The sequence below is a fragment of the Bos indicus genome, chromosome 21, assembly GCF_029378745.1.
Source record: "Bos indicus isolate NIAB-ARS_2022 breed Sahiwal x Tharparkar chromosome 21, NIAB-ARS_B.indTharparkar_mat_pri_1.0, whole genome shotgun sequence".
Classification (NCBI taxonomy): Eukaryota; Metazoa; Chordata; class Mammalia; order Artiodactyla; family Bovidae; genus Bos; species Bos indicus.
In genome coordinates, this window is record NC_091780.1 from 67,293,931 (window position 1) to 67,313,622 (window position 19,692).

General features: G+C 60.4%; 2 protein-coding genes across 11 annotated transcripts in view; one reads left to right on the top strand and one right to left on the bottom strand.

The window, feature by feature from the left end:
• TECPR2 (tectonin beta-propeller repeat containing 2) overlaps window positions 1–10,450 on the top strand; it is a 101,154-nt gene extending 90,704 nt beyond the window's left edge. For 4 of the 6 annotated variants that reach the window (XM_019983310.2, XM_019983311.2, XM_070775767.1 and 1 more), the window contains exons 18-20: window positions 6,284–6,425; window positions 6,736–6,885; window positions 7,179–10,450. In XM_019983310.2, the coding sequence (XP_019838869.2) occupies window positions 6,284–6,425; window positions 6,736–6,885; window positions 7,179–7,330 (444 nt within the window). In that variant the 3' untranslated portion in view covers window positions 7,331–10,450. Of the gene's footprint in view, window positions 1–3,500; window positions 3,638–3,679; window positions 4,358–6,283; window positions 6,426–6,735; window positions 6,886–7,178 lie in introns of those variants that run through there. The other 2 variants (XR_011562732.1, XM_070775770.1) reach the window with 2 other exon arrangements.
• Window positions 10,394–17,214, bottom strand: ANKRD9 (ankyrin repeat domain 9). Of its 5 annotated transcripts, none has more exons than XM_070775780.1 (4): window positions 16,973–17,214; window positions 15,887–15,961; window positions 15,158–15,188; window positions 10,394–15,021 (listed from the first exon to the last, which is right to left on the bottom strand). In XM_070775780.1, the coding sequence occupies exon 4, from the start codon at window positions 14,980–14,982 to the stop codon at window positions 14,182–14,184; it is 801 nt and encodes a 266-aa protein (XP_070631881.1). In that variant the 5' UTR covers window positions 14,983–15,021; window positions 15,158–15,188; window positions 15,887–15,961; window positions 16,973–17,214; the 3' UTR covers window positions 10,394–14,181. The 5 variants fall into 5 exon arrangements, with proteins under 5 accessions (XP_070631881.1, XP_070631882.1, XP_070631880.1 ...); XM_070775781.1 differs by having other exon boundaries at window positions 15,773–15,961; XM_070775779.1 differs by having other exon boundaries at window positions 10,394–15,188; window positions 15,773–15,961; window positions 16,973–17,213.
• Window positions 17,215–19,692: the final 2,478 nt, after the last annotated feature.

Below are 19,692 nucleotides of genomic sequence, written 5' to 3' on the forward strand. Positions count from 1 at the left end.
AGCAGGCGGACACCCACACACACTCACACATGCACAAACACACACTTTCTGTCCCAGTCTTTGGAAGCACACCAAGATTATACATGTTTTTTTGGTTTTTTTTTTTTTTAGCATTTCCAAATGATTTTTAAATCTTTAATTCCTTATTTACCCCATTTTATAAAACAGCATCCTTTTCTCTTTTTTCATTTTTGTGGTTTTGAATATGAATAAACCAAAACTCAAGGCTGCCTGTTGCTTTTCCTCATTGAAACGTTTGTTGCAGTGACTGCAGACTCACAGGCTCTGTAAGGAATCAGAGACCCTGCGCGGCTTACCCAGTCTCCCCAGTTGTGACTTTCCTCATAGTGATAGCACGTGGTTACAACCGAGGCCTGTCTGCTTTCTATTTTTTAAAAAACTGTGGTAAAATACACATATGTAAGACTTCCCATCTGTGACATTCGGCACGTTCACATGTTGTGTGATCTCTGTCACTACACGTTACCGGGACAGCGTCATCGTCCCAGAGGGTGCGCTGTGCCCAGTGAAGGCCTCCTGCGCCCCAGCCCCTGACAGGCATGCATGTGCCTCTCTTCGTGTTCATGCCCCTCTCCTGGATGTTTCTGTAAAAGGAGTCACGCAACACGTGGCCTTCGCGATTGGCTTCTTGCACCGAGCATCCTCTTCTCGAGGCTCATCCGTGCCTTATGGCTGTCAGCGCCTCCTCTGTCTCTGTTGCTGAATGCCCTCCATCGTGTGGTTCAGGCCACGCTCTGCCCCCTGCTCATCAGTGGGCGGACATTTGGGTTGTCTCCACTTCGGGGCTATTATGAAGAACATTGCCGTGAACACTGGTGTAGCTCTTTGGGAACATCTGCTCCACTTCTCGAGGTGTGTATCTAGGAGTGGGATTTCTGGGTCCCGTGGGAATTCTGTGTTTACCCTTTGGAGGAACTACCTAAGTGTCTTCCACAGCAGCTGCGCCGTTTTACCTCCCCAGCAACATATATGGGAGTTCGTGTTTCTCCATATCCTTACTAATACTTTTTTAGCCATCCTATCAAGTGTGAAGTGAAACCTCATTGTGGTTTCACTTACACGTCCCTGGTAACTGATGACATTCAGCCCCTTTTCATGTCTTTGTTGGCCATCTGTACATCTTTGAAGAAAAGTCCACTCACGTCCTTTGCCCTTTTAAAACTTCAGTTATTTGCCTTTTTGTTGTTGGGTTTTATTTTTTTGTTGAATTTTAAGAGTTCTTTACTCTGGATACTAGACCCTTATCAGGAGAAATTTCTCCTATATGTTGGTTTTTTCACTTTCTTGATGGTGTTCTTTGATGTACAAAAATTTTTAATTTTGATGAAGTTCAGTTTATCTTTTTTGTTATTGGTGCCTATCTAAGAAACCATTATGAGATTTAGCCCTTACATTTATCTTTGATACGTTTTAGGTTATTTTTATATATGGTGTTAAGTGAGGCTCCAGCCTCATTCTGCTATGTGCTTGCTATCTAGTCATCCCAGCACCATTTGCTGAAGACTTCTTTTTACTAAATAATCTTGGCAACCTTGGCTAAAGTCACTTGACCATATGGATTTATTTCTGAATTCTCAATACTGTTCCATTGATTTACGTGTCTTTTCTTATGTATCACACTGTTTAATCACCATGGTTTTACAATAGTTTTGAAATTCCAAGTGTATTCTTTTCTTAATACTTAGTTCTGTCTGTTTGGCTGCATCAGGTCCTCGTCGTCACACAGGATCTTGCGTTGAGGCGCACAGACTAGGTGCTGCGTGTGGGCTCAGTAGCTCTGGCACGCGGGCTTAGTTGCTCCACACCACGTGGGATCCTAGTTCTCCAACCAGGATTGAATCTCTGTCTCCTGCAGTGCTAGGCAGATTCTTGCCTGGACTACCAGGGAAATCCCCAACTGTTTTCTTCTCCGAGATTGTTTTGGCTGTTCAGGGTCCCTTGCAATTGCATGCGAGTTTTCGGATCAGCTTTTCCTTTCTCTGAGAACGCTAGCTGGGGTTTCCGACAGGGACAGCGTTGAGATGTGTAGATGGCTTTGAGTAGTACTGCCTTGCCTGCTTCTGCGCCATAGAGCAGCAGAGCGGTTTTTACAGAAGGCTGCAGCCCACGTCACCTGGAGAGCTGTTGTGAAAGGTCCCTGCACGAGTCCCAGGGATTCCAAGCTTTGAGAACCACTGTGGTCTTACTCATCTTCCTCGGGGCTCAGTAGGAGTGAGCCTCCCAGTTTGAGATGGCCAGCTCATGGGAGAGCAGGCTTCCCAGCCATCTCCTGTTCAGCCCCTCCTGGCTCTCTGGCTGTTTGACTGCGGGAGTCATGGGAGAGCAGTCTTCCCAGCCATCTCCTGTTCAGCCCCTCCTGGCTCTCTGGCTGTTTGACTGCGGGAGTCAGGTCACTGGAACTTGTGCTGGGCCGTGTTCGGGAGCTCTCGGGGCAGGTGGCAGAGAGTGCATGTGCTTCGTGGACTCTCCCTGGGCAGGTGTCTGTCTTCCCGCTGCTGCCTCCAGCTTAACCCCTCTTCTCCTGGAGGCGGGGGCAGTGTGCCCATCGGACCTGCGCTGAGTCCTCCATTCAGCTGGGAGGCCCTCTTATTCATCGCGTCGTTTCTTGCCATCTGCCCTCAGATGTGTTTCCAAACCTCTGAACACCTCCAATCTCAGAGCCCTGGAGAGGCTGTCCACGTTCTGGTTCTCAACAGGCCGCTCACACCAGCCACCCAGAGAGTGGCCTTTGAGATGCCTCCCTGGGTGTCCTGGCTGTGGTGTGCAGGTAGGGTGAGGGGTGTTTGTTGAAGACACTTTTGTGGTTCAGTTGTTAAGCCATGTCCGACTCTTGGCAGCCCCATGGACTGCAGCACACCAGGCCTCCCTGTCCATCACCAACTCCCGGAGCTTGCTCAAACTCATGCCCATTAAGTTGGTGATGCCATCCAACAATCTCATCCTCTGTCGTCCCCTTCTCCTCCTGCCTTCAGTCTTTCCCAGCATCAGGGTCTTTTCAAATGAGTCGGCTCTTCACATCTTTTCAAATGAGTCAACCAAAGTACTGGAGCTTCAGCTTCAGCACCAGTCCTTCCAATGAATATTCAGGGTTGATTTCCTTTAGGATTGACTGGTTTGACCTCCTTGCTGTCCAAGGGACTCTCAAGAGTTTTCTCCAGCCCTGCCCCAGCCAGTTTGTGGACGCTGGCACGCAGGGCGACGCAGGTGCTGCCTGCCCGCCTGGTGGGGGCACCTGGAATGGCCAAGCCACTGCCCGCGCAGTGGGACCCCTGGCCGGGAGCACGCGTTCTTCAAGAACAGGGGCGTGCAGAGGCACCTCAGCCTCCAGGATGTGTTCACGCGGGTGGCTGGGGAGCCTGAGAGGCCCCGAGTGCTGAGGTCACCTGTCGGGTGGCCAGCTGCTGCCAGGTGCTTGGCACCCTGGAAGACTGTGAGCACCACCAGCATTCTCTGCACGGATACATCTGCTCCTTCTGCAGGCGGGCCTTCCCCTCCGGTCACCTGCTGGACCCCCACGTCCTGGAGTGCCATGACCCGCCGTTCCAGATCCTGGCCGAGCACGGGACATGTCCCAGTGCCGGGTGGAGGGCTGCACAGAGGCACTCGGGACAGCAGGGACCGGGAGGAGCACCTGGTGACGTGTCCCCTCACCCTGCAGACCCCCACTTTGATAGACGGAGGAAAAGCAGAGGCCCAGCCCGCAGGTGTCCACAGAAGCCATGGGGGAGGACCGGGCGCCTCGGAAGGAGACACCATGGGAGTCTGCTCTGAGCACACAGAGGCCCACCCAGAACCTCCGAGAGAGAGGCGGGCCTACGGCCACAGGATGCCGTCACCATCTGTTCTGGTCAAGGTGCCGCAGGAGGATTTAAAGCACCAGGAAGAGAAACAGGCAGCAGTGATGGCGGGGGCACTGCCAGGCTTCTCCTCTCGGCCCGCCGCCCTCCTTGTGCTGGGCCCCGTGATCGACCAACTGACCGAGGCCAGAGGCCATGGGGGAAGCCATGGGGGACCCGCATATTCTGGGACAGGACCCCCTGTGTGGTGACTGGGGTGCGGGGAGCAGCCGCCACCCCTACTACGTCCTTAGACGCATGGAGTAAATGGTTTTCCCTAAGTGTTGTAAATGGCTTGCGACACCTGGAGTAATGGTTTTCATTTAAGGAGAAAAAAGCCTTCTCCAGCACCACAGTTTGAAAGCATCAATTCTCCAGCGTTCAGCCTTCTTTATGGTCCAACTCTCACATCTGTACATGACTACTGGGAAAACCATAGCTCTGACTAGACAGACGTTCATCGGCACAGCGATGTCTCTGCTTTTTAATGCATTGTCTGGGTTGGTCACTTTCACAGGAGAATGAAGAGGCAGGGAGGGAGCTTCATGGGGAGGCACTTGAGCAGGGTGGGCTCCAGCTAACCTTGAGGGCGAGGGGCAGGCCTGGAAGGAGACGGGCATGCTGCTGAGGACTGTCTGCCTGGCTCTCCAGGTGGTGGGGGCCCGGTCCCACACCTGTGCTATGGGCCCACAGTGCCCTAGGAAGGCTGCTGACGGGCAGCGGGGCAGGGGCCAAGGGATTCTGAGATAGTGCAGAGCAGTCCAGGGGGTCAGAGAGCCCGAGGGCGGAGGGCAGAGGGCTGGGGGAGGTGGGGGTGTTCCCCCCATCCCTCCTCCCGCCCTCCTCCCCAGCCCTCGCCCCCTCCCTTTCCCAGTCCCCTCACCCCAGCACAGCCTTCCCATCTGTCTCTCCGTGTTCTGCTCATCCACAACACGTGGCCCTGAAAGTCCGTGGCTTCTGACCGCAGCTGACAGCTGCTACCTCTCAGTAGTCTGGGTCTGGGGTGTGGGCAGAGTCCAGCGTGGACAGCTCCTCCCCCTCACCACAGTGGGGCCTCGGGGGCACGCGTTCTCTCCCTCCTCAGGACGTCCACACTGCAGACTTCACGCCCCTCCAGACCAGGCTCGGCCCTGCCTCCTCGATGCTGACGTCGCGTTCTTCTTTTGGTCCAAGAAGTGACAGATGGGGTTCCAGGGCTGGGCACAGACCCCTGTCCCAGTGGGACCGAGGAGCTCACAGCCCCACCTGACACGGGCAAGCAAAGGCCCTTTTACTGTTGACGTTCTCAACTGAGAGGGTTTAGGGTGTGCCTCAGCTCCCGGCCCCAGAGCTCTGATCGCACCTCACAGACAGAGTGCTGCGGACTGTGGTCGGCTCGTGCCCACAGCGGCCAGCTCGTGCCCACAGCAGCCGGCTCGGGGTTGCTGGGGTGTCAGTGGGCCTGGTACTCTCGGAGCGCCGTGAGGATGCAGCCCCACCGTCTCCGCTCAGGCCTGCTCTGCAGCGTGAGCGTCCCCTCCCCGAGCCCTCTGTGGGATGGGGTATGGCGAGGGTCTCTGGCCGCCTCACTTGCCAGCTCTTGGCCCCTGCCATGCTCTTGGCAGCTCCGCACAGCCGGCCCGGCCCCATCGGCCTGACAGGTGGCAGAAGAGAGGGGCTTGGGGCGTGAATGAGGAGGCCCACCTCCCAGACCCCGCCTCAGCCTCCTCCCCAGACCACCGCCCTCTTAGATCAAGCTCCCAGCTGGAGTCACCTGCCTCCTGGCCAGAGGCCCTCTGTCCCAACACACTCGACAGCAAGTGCGTTTTTCAGTGACTTTTATCTAAGATTAAGCTTTCATTTTGAAATCTTTAAACCAACAGAAAACGTAGAGGCAGCGGACTTCCCTGCTGACCCAGTGGTTAGGACCACGCTCCCACTGCAGGGGCTGCAGGTTCGCTCCCTGGTCAGGGAAGTTCCACATGCAGCACAGTGCAGCCAAAAAAATAAAGCAAACCTAGGGGCAGGTACTGGTGAACTCTGATGGACTCACCCAGAGTCACGCCCACACGGGGCCGTGTGTGCGCTCTCCAGGCGTGACGCTGTGAGTGCCCTCAGAGGCCAGACCCCCGCCACCTCCCTCCCCAGTGGCCCCAAAGTCTGTCCCCGCCTGCATGCAGCACACCCCCCTCCCCAGCCCTGGACCCAACGCGTCTCTGCCGGCAGCCCTCCCTTCTCATCACCCAGCCCACCGCTGGGCCCGGGACAGGCGGCCGCTGGAGTCAGGCTCCGTGTTTGGGAGGACGTCCCTTGGTCTGAGTCTGCCAGGCACCTCTGTCCCCGCAGGGCTGCCCCTGTGCCTGCTGCTCCCGCTGTGGCAGGCTGCCGTGGGCTGGGGGGGACTGCCCCCTGCAATCACACACCCCCATCTCCTTCCCTACTTCCAGCCTGCCGGGGTCACCTTGGTCAGCGTCCACTGCAGCCCCGACGACCAGATGCTGTGGGCCTTGGACAGCAGGTGGAACGTGCACGTCCGAGCTGGGATCACCGAGGAGATGCCAGTGGGGACTGACTGGGAGCATGTGCCAGGTAGCGGTGCCGGGCAGGCAGCGGCCACACGGGGCTCGTCAGACCGCTGACAGCAGGCGTCTACCCCATCGCCCCAGGGTGGGGACCCCACCAGCAGAGCGCCGGCTCCTGGTCCCTGGGGTTCCTTGTGAGACAGTCATTTCTGGGGGCCTCTGGTCCCAGGCTCACGGCCGTGCCTGCCCTGCCGACAGGGCGTCCTTTCCCGGGGCTCCTGCCCTGTGCCCAGGGGAGAGCAGGCTCTCGGGGAGGGTCGGCCCACTCCTTCTGCACCCCGGGTCTGAGGACAGTCACGTGCTCTGTTTGCCTGCAGGGCTGCAGGCCTGCCAGCTGGCCCTGAGCGCCAGGACCGTGTGGGCCCGGTGCCCCAACGGGGACCTCGCCCGCCGGTACGGCGTCACCGACAAGAACCCTGCCGGGGACTACTGGAAGAAGATCCCTGGGAACGTGACGTGTGTTACAGGCAGGTGCTGGGTACCGGGGCACCGTGGGTGGTGCAGGGGGCCTCTCAGGGGGCTGCTCCCACTAGGCTGGTTCTCCCAAACGAGACCTATCCCAGCATCACGCCTGAGGGGTGCCCAGCACCTGGACTCTGCCAGGGTCTCCCAGGAAGACGGGCCACAGGCCCGCCCACTGGAAGGCCAAGGCGGCAGCGGTGCAGGTTGAGGGGTGCCTGGGGCCACCCCTAGGCAGTGCCTGCAGACGTGGAGCCCCGGCTGGGGAGTAACAGTGTGTGGCCGGCTCTCGTTTCCGCAGTGACCGCGTCAGATGAGCTGTGGGCAGTGGGCCCACCCGGCTACCTCCTCCAGCGGCTGACGAGGACTTTCAGCCACTCGCACGGGGCCCAGGGCAGCCACGCCACCACCCCGCACCCTGAGGACCTGGAGGACGAGTGGGAGGTCATCTGAAGGTGCCCCCGGGAGGGCAGACGCCGGGCCCCGAGTGGGGACACAGTCGGCTTCAGAGTCACTCGCCCCAGACACACCTCGCCAGCCCCCGTCAGACACGTCTAGCCAGGTCGGACGGCCCACTTTGCTTTCATCCGTGTTCGTCTGTGTCTCGTCCCAGAAGCCACAGCCTCGGCCGAGGGTCCGAGCCGTCACGACAGCAGCAGGGCCTCTGGACTCCCGCGGAGGCCGTCCCGGGTGGGGCCGGCGGCTGCTGCGGTTGCATGCAATAGTCCTCGCTGCGCCGCTGCCGCCGCCGCCTCAGCACCGGCCGCCCCCAGCCCGGGTCAGCGCTGCCCGCTCCCGCCGGGGCCGCCTCCATCACGGCGCCCTCACTTCCTCTCTGAGACGCAGTCCCGGCACACGTTCCCTGCGGACGCGCCGGATGGGAAGCCAGCTGTGCCGGGACGGGGCTACACGCACGCACATGGCACATGCACGCACGCACGCGCGCGCACACCGCCCCCCTCCACCCCCGACCCCGCCTTGGGGCCAGGCCCGCCCCGGCAGACACACAGCTCAGCCGGAACAATAAAGGCCGGTGGGCGAACGAAACCCGACGGGTGCGCGTGAATCCCAGGCGGCGGAGCGGCCGCGGGGCCTGAGCCCCGCTGTGATGTAGGAACGTCTCAATGACACAGCCCACGCTGCTGGGGCATCGCAGAAACTCGGGCACCCTCAGAGGGTGAACCTCCTAGTGATTGCCTTTTCTGTTGTATTACAAACCTACCTGAGATACCTCATCTGAAATCCGATCTTACAAGTTTGAAATGTATTTTCTGGACCCAGTGGAAGGCCTCTCGCCCCTTCACGTGGTCTGTCCTGAGCCCGCGCTGTTCTCCGCTGCGTGTCCTCCCGGGCAGGGCAGCCTCCGTCAGCGGGCATCCACCTCGGGAGGCTAGATGCCCTCACAGGGCCACAGCTGGTGCCTGTGTGGTCCACGGCTGCGTGTGGCTACGTCAGACTTCAGTCCGTGGCCTCGCCCCGCGGGGCCCCCTCGCGTCCCCCAGCTCTGAGAGGCGGCCCCCGCCGCCCGGCGGGAGTCCTGCCGAGCTGCTTTTTTTAGCCTGCCCTTGGCGTGGGGCCCTGTCACTCGAAGCCTATTTTCTACTAGGCAAGTGTGTCCAAGAGCCCCTGGGCCACAGGTGAAAAGCCGTAAGATGCGCTCTGTGACGGGACCCAGCCAGCCAGGAGGACGAGAAGCCACAGTGCCCGCCTGCACCTCACCCCTCACCCCGACAGAGCGCTTCACGCGTGCCAACAGCGGAGGCCCCTGTCCCGCGCCCGCTGTGCCTTGTCCGGCTCCTCTCCCCGCTTGGCAGAGCTCTGCTGAACCCCCGGGACTTCAGTGGATACTTTGCAGTGACTTGTAGCTTCAGTGCTTTGTACAAGTTTCCTTTCTGGTTTCTCAGTTGTGCTTTGAGACAGTGCAATAAACTCGACCTCTCCCCCACCCACCCAGTCCAGTCTGACGTCTGAAGGGGAAAAGCTGCCCTGAGTGGCAGTCGTGCAGGCTGCTCCCACCCATGCCACCGGGACTCTGCTGCTGGTGTTCCTGGCCCAGCCCCCCCGCCAGGAGGGTGTGCCCGGGGGGTGGTCCTGGGGGAATGTCACTCCAGAGGTGCCCCTGGGAGCCAAGACCACGGGCCTAGTCTCCACCCACGACCCAAAACCAGATACCAGAAGTGCCCGGCTGGAAACCAACACGTGGAGAAAGATCGTGTTCACAACACAGCAGGCCAGCCAGCCGCGTGCCAGCAAACAACCCGAATGAGACACGTCAGATTCGGTCAAGACCTGGCCAGGCTTTATGGAAGACTTCTGTGAAAGCTTGACCGGGAAGGCGTGGCTGATGTTGCCGAGGGAAAGCCACAGACACCATGCAAAGACATCAGTCCTCTCCAAGGCATTTACGGCTTTCTCTCCATTTGTCAAACTCTCCACTGGGGTTCTTTCTGTTGGGGGAGTTAGGGACGACTCCATAAAATAACGTTTGTGCCCACAGATGTGCTCCGAGGGTCTCCCAGCTCACTGGGGCTCCAGTGAGACCCAGCGAGGGGAAGTAACTTGCTCAAGGCGGCAGAGCACGCTGGGACTGGACCCAGCTCCAGGGGCTCCAGGCCTGTGCTGGGAAGAAACAGGTGGGCAGTGCTGAGTGATGACGGGCCAAATGAAGCAGGCCGTGGGTGGGAGGGCAGTGACATCAGCGGCCCAGCAAGGACCATGGGGAGCTAGCCAAATGGAGGGGGAGGCGACTGCGAGCTGGCGTGGCCCTCAGCCACACCGCTCCGGTGAAGCAGATACCAAGTGGACGAGAGAACCTTAAAACTAGGGGGCAAAGGACAGTAACTGACTTCTGGATGGCAAGAGCTTTCTAAACCCCAAAGTGGTGGGAAAAGTCAGAGGAAAATAGTATATTATTTCCTCAATTGATTTCCTCAAATTATAACGATCTTATACATTAAAAAAAAAAACATAAAAGGGGAAACAATTGCAGCAAGTCAGAGGAACAGCTGAGACGCACCTGTGGACAGAGGCGAAAGGGCACTGCCTTAAGAGCCCCCAGGGTGCACGTGGAGCTGGCAGCAGCCTTACAGCCTCACAGCCTGAAAGCCCTACTTCTAGAAACCTGTCCTCAAGAACAAACCCAAGTCAGGTGTACAGCGGGGGCATCCATAGTAAGTGTGAAACACTAAAAACAGCTGACCAACAGCAGCTGACATGTGGGGACATTCCTCTCGTGAAACAGTATGCAGCTGTTAAAACCGTGTGCCCGGGAGGAAATCTGTGCCAAGCAGTCTCTCGGGCAGTTTGACTGTATCATCGCTAAATCTCTTGGGCGTGGTAAGGAGAACGTGGTTTTGTAGGACTTCGTACACAGAGAGGAAGATAACACGTGTTTGCGTTGCTCTCTCCTAACTTCTGGTGGGTTTGAAACCTTTCATAGTAATTCCAAGGGACACAGAGGGGCAGACACGACACGCAGCTATCGCCTGTAGCGTGTACCTTTTTGTATCTTTTGAATTTGAGCCATGTAAATGTATTATTTATTCCAAAAATAAATAAAATTTACATTTTAAAGACTCAGTCCTCTCTAACATCAACTCCTTGTCATACCAACACTAGTGGAATTAAATAATCACAAAATAAACACCAGAGGCTGTTTTACACAATGTTTTACAACATATGGAAATGCTTATTCTACAGTAAGTTTTTAAATACTCAATTTGATCTGATGGCAAATCTGTACGTAAGAAATAAGCATAGAAAAAAATTTTAGCATATGTATATGAGTGCATAGAAAAAGCCAGAATACACCAAAATGCGCGCAGTGGTCGCCTGGGTGGTGGGGGGCCCGCAGGCAGGTGGCCCCTTTACTTGGGAGCTGCGCAGGCAGGGCTCTGATCCATCCTGCCCTGAGTTTCCTGGCACAGTCTGAGTGTTCTGCCATGAGCCTGCATCTATAAGCAGAAATTCTTTTTAAAAAATCACTGAAGATACAGGAATCCCCTGGCAGTCCAGTGGTTAGGGGTGCAGGACTCCAAGCTTCCACTGCCAGGGTACAGGTTCCATCCCTGGGGGGAAACTAAGATACTCACAAGCCACTGCCAAAAAAGAACACTGAAGATAGAAATCTCTTCACCTCTGACTTGACTGGGATGGTTACACATGTACTGACGGGGGGCTAACTCCTCAAACCACACAACTGAAGTCTGCATTTATTACATGTCAGTCATGCCTCAATTTTAAAACGGAGTGGGACAAAACCGGTCCCCTCATCCACTCGGTCTCCTGGAGCAGAAGCTGGTTCTCCACCGCCTTCCCTAAGCACGCCTCCACATTTGCCTTTCAGGAGGCATCCTTGTTCTGCACAGGACTGGGGAAAACTGCTCTCAGTACAATATTTGAAGGTTGAAATCGGGAGGAAAGGAAATCAGTGGGGAAATCGAGGTAGTGATGGGAGAAGTCAGCACACGAGGAGGTGAAGTAAGGCCCCGGCGCGGGGTTGTGTCACCACCCCCAAAGGGCGCGGTTCAGGGCCGTGTGTCCCTTCCAGGCTCCAGGAACAAGTCATAGCACCTCCCCGACAGGCATCTGGGGTGCCCAGATTCTGGCCCCAGAGTTCTCCTGTTTGGGAGTTCACCAGGCCCAGGGGTGGGCATGCTGGAGGCAATCTGGCCGATGCCAGGTTTCCTTAGACAAGGTCCGTGGAATGAAGGAAGTGAACAGAAGAATTCTGCCCGAGTCGTGGGCCTTGCTCCAGGCAGAGCTGTTGCCTGTGAGAAGCCGCCAAGGCCACCCGCCAACAGCCGAGAGCCGCATCTCCCGGCTGCCTCTGGCCCCCTCCAGGCCGTCAGGTTCATCACCAGGGCGGCGGTGGTGATGGGGCTGGGGAGGGGCCCCTGCGGGAGCTGGAGGGCCCCGGGTAGTGATAAGACAAGCACCAAGGCCCAGCCACCCTCGTGCAGGCCAGCAGCAGCAGCCAGATAACCCCGAGGTCTCCACCCTGCGCTGGGCTCCAGGTTCTCTGTACTCACACCAGGGCGCCCTGAGCCAGGCGCCCCAGGCTCCGCGGGAGCTGCGCCAGGAATCAGGCCCCGCTCTGCTTCCGCAGGGTGTCCTCGGCCTTCCCACAGATCCCTGTCCCGCCCAGCCACGGCGAGGACACCCCCACTGCCCTTCACCCCCCAAGCTACGAAGCTGGGCTCTGGCTAGACCCCCCCACCCCGGCTCTGGTGCCCGCAACTCCTGCCCAGATCCTGCCCTGCACACAAGGAGCCTCCCAAGGGTCACCTCCTGCTCACTGGACAATGGATTCTGTGGGGTCCCCACCAGGGAGCCCCCCCAACCCTGTATCACCCCATCCTCAGCCCAGGGAGCTCAAAGGAGTTTGTCACCAACGGGTCAGCTGTAGGTTTAGCAGGGAAGCGAGTGAGGGCCTAGCCCTGGGCCTCGGGCCAGGAGGGCTCAGCCCAGAGTGGCCAGAGCTGGGAGCAGGGAGACGCGAGGGGAAGTCTGCACGCCCTGCAGGTGCCCGGGCTCTCTCCAGGCGGAAGCTCCAGGGCACAAGTGCGCCCCGAGTCCCCAGAACCTCCTGAGCCCAGCCCCCAGGAGCCACGGCACGTGGTCTGCATTCGCCATCTCCTCCAAGGAGCGTGCCTCCCCAGCAACACATTCCCGGTCTTCATACCCCAGGGCTCCTGATGCCCCACATTTTAAGGTAGAAGAGCTGTTAGTATCCACTGCCCGCCAAGTGTCAAGGTTCAGAAAGTCTGTTTAACTGGGCCAGGACACAGGAGGCACCCTCACCCCCACCAAGAATCTAGGGCCAGCACTGGGCAGAACTGACCCCCACTGTCCCTTACCCCACAGGGCTGTGCTCCTGCCCACCCTACACTTCCCAGGAACATCCTTTTAGGTAGGGAGCTTGGAAATGCTCCAAAACCCCTCTGAGGGCAGTTGGGGACACTGAGGCCCAAGGCAGGGATGTGCCCAAAGTCACCCTGAGAAGATATGGCAGATACAGACCAGAACCAGGGCGCTCCCACCCCTCCCCTCCCACAGCCATCACCCTGGCACTGCCACCACCTCCCAAGCCTCTTCCACCCCCAGCCAGACTCCCCTCAGGGACGCCAGGGGCAAGGAGGGCAGTGGGCGCCCCTGGCCAAGCAGTCAGGGTTCATCGGGCAGCTCCTGAGCCCTCAACTCCTGGCAGCACACCGTGGCTCTCCAGCCCAGCCGGCACGGGTTGAATTTCACCGCCCTGCAGAACTCCCAGGCACAACAACCTGGCCATCATCCCTGATTCCAACGTTTCTCCGGGCGTGGATGCCGCTTTCCCTTGGTCCTTAAGGGTTATTGTAACATCTGTCAACAAGCCTCCATCTTCAAACCCTTCCTGCAGAAACCAGCTCTACCGGCTGAGGCAGGAGAGCTTGCCCACAGGATGTTGCCAGCACCCACAGGTGCCATCGAACACCGGGGCCTGGGTCTTGGGAGCCCATGCCCAGGGTGAGCAGGCAGGCCTGCAGGAAGGCACATCTAACACCAGGTGAGGGGAGGCTGAAGCTGGGGGCCCGAGGCAGCTGCATCCATGAAAAGAGAGGTGAGAAGCAGGCCCCGACACCAACTGCCAGAGGAGAAAAAAGCAGACAAGAGGACGAGTCCAGGCCTCAGCCTGTGTGGGTGGGAAGAGCTCCACGATACCCAAGGAGGGGCAGTGGCCAGGGCAGGCTGGGGAGAAACAGGAGGCGCAGCCTGGGTCCTGCCCCCAACACCCGGCGCGGGGGCCCTCCTCCGTCCTCAGCTCTCAAGACCCGAGCCCCAGCCCAAGCCCACAAGACAGCTGGCAAGGCCTCTCTTGCTGACGGGATAGAGGCCCTCCAGCCAGTGACCACACTGCGGTTCCCTCGGCCTCCAGGCCTTTGCACAAGCCGGCCCCCAGCACCTGCCCAGCTCCTCCTCCGCTCAGCTGTCTCCCTCTGGGACACCTTCCTGGAGGCTCTAAATCAAGGCAGGGCTCCGGTCCTCGAGTCTGAGCAAGTAGCTGAGGACAGGGCCCAGCTCTTGGGAGTCGCCTGACCTCGCAGCCCCGCTCCACGAACGCAGGGAGGTGGGAAGCTGAGCCCGACCCCATCTGGAAGCCCCGCAGCTCACGGCTCGCCTGCCCATCCTGGCCTGGCCCCCCGAAGCACACCGACAGACGAAAACAGAGGTTCTGCCGTCCAGAAACAATATATGTAAAGTGCCAGGTACAACGCTCTTAAAAATTGTATGCTCCAGAAGTCCAGGGCCCGGAGCGCCCCCGCGGTCTAGCCCTTGCCCGTGAGGTCCAATGGCTGCAGGAAGGGCGGCAGCGGCAGCTCGTCCAGGGCCTCGGGGAAGCGGCCAGGCGAGATGGCGGTGACCAGCACCTGCATGGCGCGCGCGAAGAGCGAGGGCGGCGCGAGGCCCGCCAGCCACTGGAACTTCTCCTCGCCCAGCAGCCGCCGCCAGCGCGGCCGGTCACCCAGCAGCTCACGGCGGGCCGGGCCGGCGGCATCCGCGGGTGTGTACAGCGCCAGCAGGTCGAGCAGCAGCAGGCGGCGCTGGCGCGGTTCCCCAGGCAGCGGCGCAGGCGCCCCGGAGGCCGCAGGGGCGGCGGCCCCGGCGTCACGGCCCAGCTGGCGCAGCAGCAGCTCGAGCGGTGTTAGGCCGCCGCCGTCGCGCAAGCCTGGCGAGGCGCCGTGGCCAAGCAGCAGGAAGAGGCACTCGGGGCGCACCAGCTCGCAGGCCACGTGCAGCGCCGTGCCACCACCCTCCACGCGGCTGCAGCCGCGCCGGTCGAGCAGGCGCGCGCGCTCCTCGGCTGGGAAGTCGCGCACGGTGCGCAGGATGCGGCGCAAGATGCCCACGCGGTTGTAGCGCACGGCCAGCGCCACGTGCGGCCCCGGCGCCGCGCAGCAGCGGAAGCCAGCGCTGGGAGGCGCAAGGGCGCGCCGCGGGAAGGTGGCCAGCAGGTAGTGCGCGTACCCCTGGTGGTCGTGCACCAGCGCGTAGAGCAGCGCCTCGGACGGCGAGTAGGCGGCGGCGCGGCCGCGCTCGTCCCAGTGGAAGGCCTCGCTGGCGCGCATGTCCTCCAGCAGCCAGACAGGCAGCAGGTCGCGCACGGCCTGGTAGAAGGCGAACGACGACTTGCGGCACTGCTTCTGTGCCCTAGAGCGCGCCGCCCCTGTGCCCTCGGGCCCACCTTCCGCGCCGCCCCCCGGCAGTCGCGCGTCCCACGGCATGCTGGCTGGGTGTCCTCACCTCACGGCATGGGCCCTCGGGGGCCGACCACCTGCAAGCAGAGGAGAGTCCAGTGAGGGTCGAGGATCCAGGCGGGAGACGCGGGTCTCCCGTCGAAGCCCCCCACGCCGCCCCACCTGGCTGGGCCTGTCTCGTACCTGCCCCCACCCCCAGACTCCGACGGGCTGTCCCAGTCACTCCTCAACAGCTCGCTTCTCTTCCAGGCCCTGAACCGCTTCCCACATCCCAGATCTAGCGGCAGCCGGTGGCCCGCCCTGAGATTCGTCTCCTTCTCTGGTACCTCGGCCAAGGACCCCCTTCCCCTCCCTCTGCCCTCATAACCCGCCACCTACCGTCGCCAAGACCACACTGAAACCTCACATCCCCTCCAGGCCAGGGACCCGCCGGAAGAGTTCCTGCTCCCACCTGCGGCAGCTGCATCCAACCCCAATCAAGGAAAAAGCCAGGCCGTGGTGGGGGGCCGAAGAGCTGCATCTCACATTTCAAGCTGAACCAAACCCTTTCTATAGTCCAAACTCCCTCTCCCCAACTCCATCTAACCTTGACCCTGTCATATGAACCCTGCCTGCAGCTAGGAGACCCTGCCCAGGGGCAGAGCTCCAGACTCAGACCTACCTGGTTCAGTTCAGTTCAGTCGCTCAGTCGTGTCCGACTCTTTGCGACCCCATGAATCACAGCACGCCAGGCCTCCCCGTCCATCACCAACTCCCGGAGTTCTAACTAACCTACCTGGTTAGTGCACCGCAATGACCAAGTTCCGTGCAGGTGGGTATATCACTGTCCTCTGAGCCTCAGTTTCCTCATCTGTAAGAAAGAGGGAAGGCAGGCTGGGAGCCACAGCAGGGAGCGGGCCTCCAGCCTTCCACCCAAACACGGTGTTTCCGCGCTGTCCCCGCCCCCAGCTCCCGCGAGGAGGCAGGGGGATGAAATCAACCCAGAGACCCGTGTGTACACTCTTCAGGGCCTGCAGACCCCGCCCCAGGTCTGCTGGCTCCCTTGGTCTTCCCGGAGGCTGGACAAAGCAGGGCTTGCCATCCCACTTTCCAGCAAGGGACAAACTTGTCCAAGGTCAGCCGGCAAGTCACGGCAGAGCCAGGCCTGGACTCAAGATCTCCTACCTCGTACTTCGGGCTCATTCCAGAAGTGGGGGGACCCGCCAACCCACCGGGAACCCAGCTTGAGCCCTAACCTTGTCCCCAGAGCCCCCTGCACCAACCTGAGCCCTGCCTTCCAGCCCCTGGCCCCAGCTCTCCACCGCATTTTGTCAAGGGTAAGCCCTTGGGTCACAAGGGCCCTGGGTCAGCGGGTAGGCTGAGTCCACACACACCGGGTAACTAAGTTACAGACACGGGCACGGGGCAGGGGGCGGTGGGGGAGCTGGAACCACAGAGCCCTTTAAGGGGGCACCGTGACTGAAACGCGGCGCCCCACGCCGGGGCCTCCGCGCCCCGGGTGTACCCTGTGTGGACACTGGGCGCCGGGCGGGTTACGTAAAGTTGGGCCGGCCTCACGTCACTGGGCAGCGAGTCACGGTCGCGGCTCAGTGAATGGGGGGTGGGGGCTGGGCCACCGAGGGCAAGGCCGCGCGCCCAGGGCCGCCCGCCAGCTCCGCCCCGGCCCCCACCGGCCGCACGGCGGGACCCCGGGTCGCGGGGGGGCGAGGCCAGAGTATCTGCGGGCCGGTGGCCGCCGCAGCGAGGGCTGCACCTGCGTGCGCGTGTGTCCAGGGAGGATGGGGGGGGGGGGGGCGACGGCCAGGGGGTCGCACCCGGGACGGGAGCCGCACGCCGAGCGGGCCGAGGAAGGGGGACTCACCTTGGGGGCTGGAGGGGCCGCGAGCCTGGCGTCCCCGCCGCCGCTGCGGGCGGGAGCGCGCGCTGTCTCCCCGCGGGTCGGTGCGCAGGCGAAGCTCCCAGGACGGACTGACGGACGAGAGGCTGCCACCGCCGCCCGCGCCCGCCTCAGCCGCGCTCTGAGCCGCCGCTGCCGAATCGCTGGGCGGCGGTGCCGGCGCCGGCGGCGGGCGGGCGGGCGGGCGGCGGGCGGCGCAGTGCGGCCCCGGCCGGGCAGGACCGCTGGGCCGCCCGCCGCCGCCATTGGTCCGCGCCGCCGGCCTCCGCCGCCGCCTATTGGCCACCGCGCTGCACCATTGTTACGTCACCGGCCGGCGGGCGGGGCGCCCGGGGGGACCCGCGGAAAAGTTGGGAGAAACTTGCGGGCGCACGGGGGGCGGGGCCGCGATGGGAGCGAGCGGGGCGGGGCTCCCGGAAACCGGAGTAGCCGGCGGAGAAGAGCTCCGGGCTCCGGGCGGCGGGCCACCAGCCCCAGGAGGGCCCCTCGGCCTGCGGTGCCTCCGCTCAACGAGTCTGCGCTCACACTCAGGAGCCCGGGCTCCGCCGAGCGTGACTGTCCTCGGCACCCCAAGAGACGTCTTCCACGTCCCCTTTGCACTGACCCTCTGTGACCTTGGGGATGACCCCCGGGACCGCACGTGGAGGGGGCAGGGGGAAGGGGTTGTGACCTCTTAAGAGCCCCCGGCCGCGTTCTGCCCAAGAAGGTCCGGGCATCTGGAGCCCCTGCTCCAGGCTGACTTTCCCAGGGAATAGATGGTGAACCGGATGCAGACAATCACTTACCTGTGCCTAGTTGCACCAATCTCTGTGCTAAACACACTTGATTTCATTTCCACAGCCAGTGGCGGTGGGAATTATGACCCCTGATTCACCAACCATGAAATCGGGTCTCACAGGGAGATGACCTTCATACATTGTTGTTGTCCAGTCACTCAGTCTTGTCCGACTCTTTGTGACCCTGTGGACTGCCACACTCTGGGCTTCCCTGTCCTTCACCTTCTCCCGGAACTTGTTCAAACTCAAGTCTATCAAGTCGGTGATGCCATCCAACCATCTCATCCTCTGTTGTCCCCTTCTCCTGCCTTCAATCTTTCCCAGCGTCAGGGTCTTTTCTAATGAGTCAGCTCTTCTCATCAGGTGGCCAAAGTATTGGAGCTTCAGCTTCAGCATCGGTCCTTCAAGTGAGGAACACACAAAAGGGAAGCTGGACACTTGTGTTTCTTTTCTTCAGACATTTATGATTGAAGGGGTCCTGGCCTTCTGGGCTTTCTACAAGTAGCACACACATGCCCAAGATGCCACCAGATCCTGCTACCCAAACTGCTGCCTGCCTTAGTGCAACATGGCCCTGCAGGCCTTACCATACCTTGAGGCAGGTGGGGCAGGGATCCATTATCAGCACCATAGTGCGTGCCTGCTCAGTCGTGTCCGACTCTCTGCTGCCCCGTGGACTGTAGCCTGCCAGGCTCTTTTCTGTCCATTGAATTTTCCAGGCAAGAACACTGCAGTGGGGTGCCATTTCCTACTCGAAGGGATCTTCCCAACCCAGGGATGGAACCCATGTCTTTTGCACCTCCTGCATTGACAGGCGGATTATTTACCACTGGCGCCACCTGGGCAGCCATGATCAGCACCAGATGTACAGAGATGGTCATGGACCAAGGCTGGGGTTCCAGGCTCCACCTCTGCCCCACTTCACCTTTCATTGTGTCCTCCCCTCTTTAGGCCTCAGTCTCCTACATCTTCTCTCAGCTGTCCCGTTGCTGATGTTTCTGATGGGGGACAAGGCAAATAGAAATTCTGGGGTTGACATTTGGCCTTTCATAGCCCCCAGGCCCTAGGAGACAACCTAGGGAGGTGGTGTCCCAAGTGAACTCGCTGTGGTTCAAGACGCTAACCACATGGCTCCCATGTGCCGAGGCTGCTCCTCAAGGGCTGGAGGTGAGACCTCACACCGTCTGCACGGCCGCCAGTGGACTGAGGGTGAAGGGGCCTCAGCTGTAGGTGCCTGCTCTGCAGCTGGCCTCTGGGCAACTGTCTCTCCACCCCCAGCCCTCTTGGCCCTCTGCTTCAACTTGCCCTCCCCACTGCTTGCTGCTGGCTTTCCCGAAGGGAAAGAGCCTTTTTGAAGGCCTCTCTCAACATAAAACCTGGCCCTGTTGCCCCACTACTTAAAGCTGCCCTCAGAAATGAGTTTAGCCAGAAAGACCAGGTGAGGCAGAGGAAGGGTGATCCTGGTCAGGACACAACCGCGGCAAAGGTCTGGGCCGTGACCCAGGGCGGCTGCAGAGGGCAGCGGGAGGGGAGCACAGGCCTTGAAGGCCGGCACAAGGAGCTGGGGTTTGTCCTGAGGACCTGGAGGCAGAGGGGGGTGGATTATTTCAGGCATAAATAATAGTATTGATAGCTTTTCCATGCCTGGGAACCCATGAGCCAGGTTGGGAACGAGCCTGTGGGGACGTCTGGCGGCCGGTGTGCCCGTCTGGCGGCCCAGCCTGGCGCTGGCGCCCCCCACAGTGGTGGTGGACCTTGGAACCCTCTCATCGGCTCCGTCAGCTCCCAGCCTCGACAAGCTGTCTTTCTCTCCCAGGTCATTTTCAGACTCACCCTCTGGGGTACATGTTACTCTGGGTCCCACACCATCCCTGCGGAGGAACCTTCTGCTGGCGAGAGCTGCCCGTG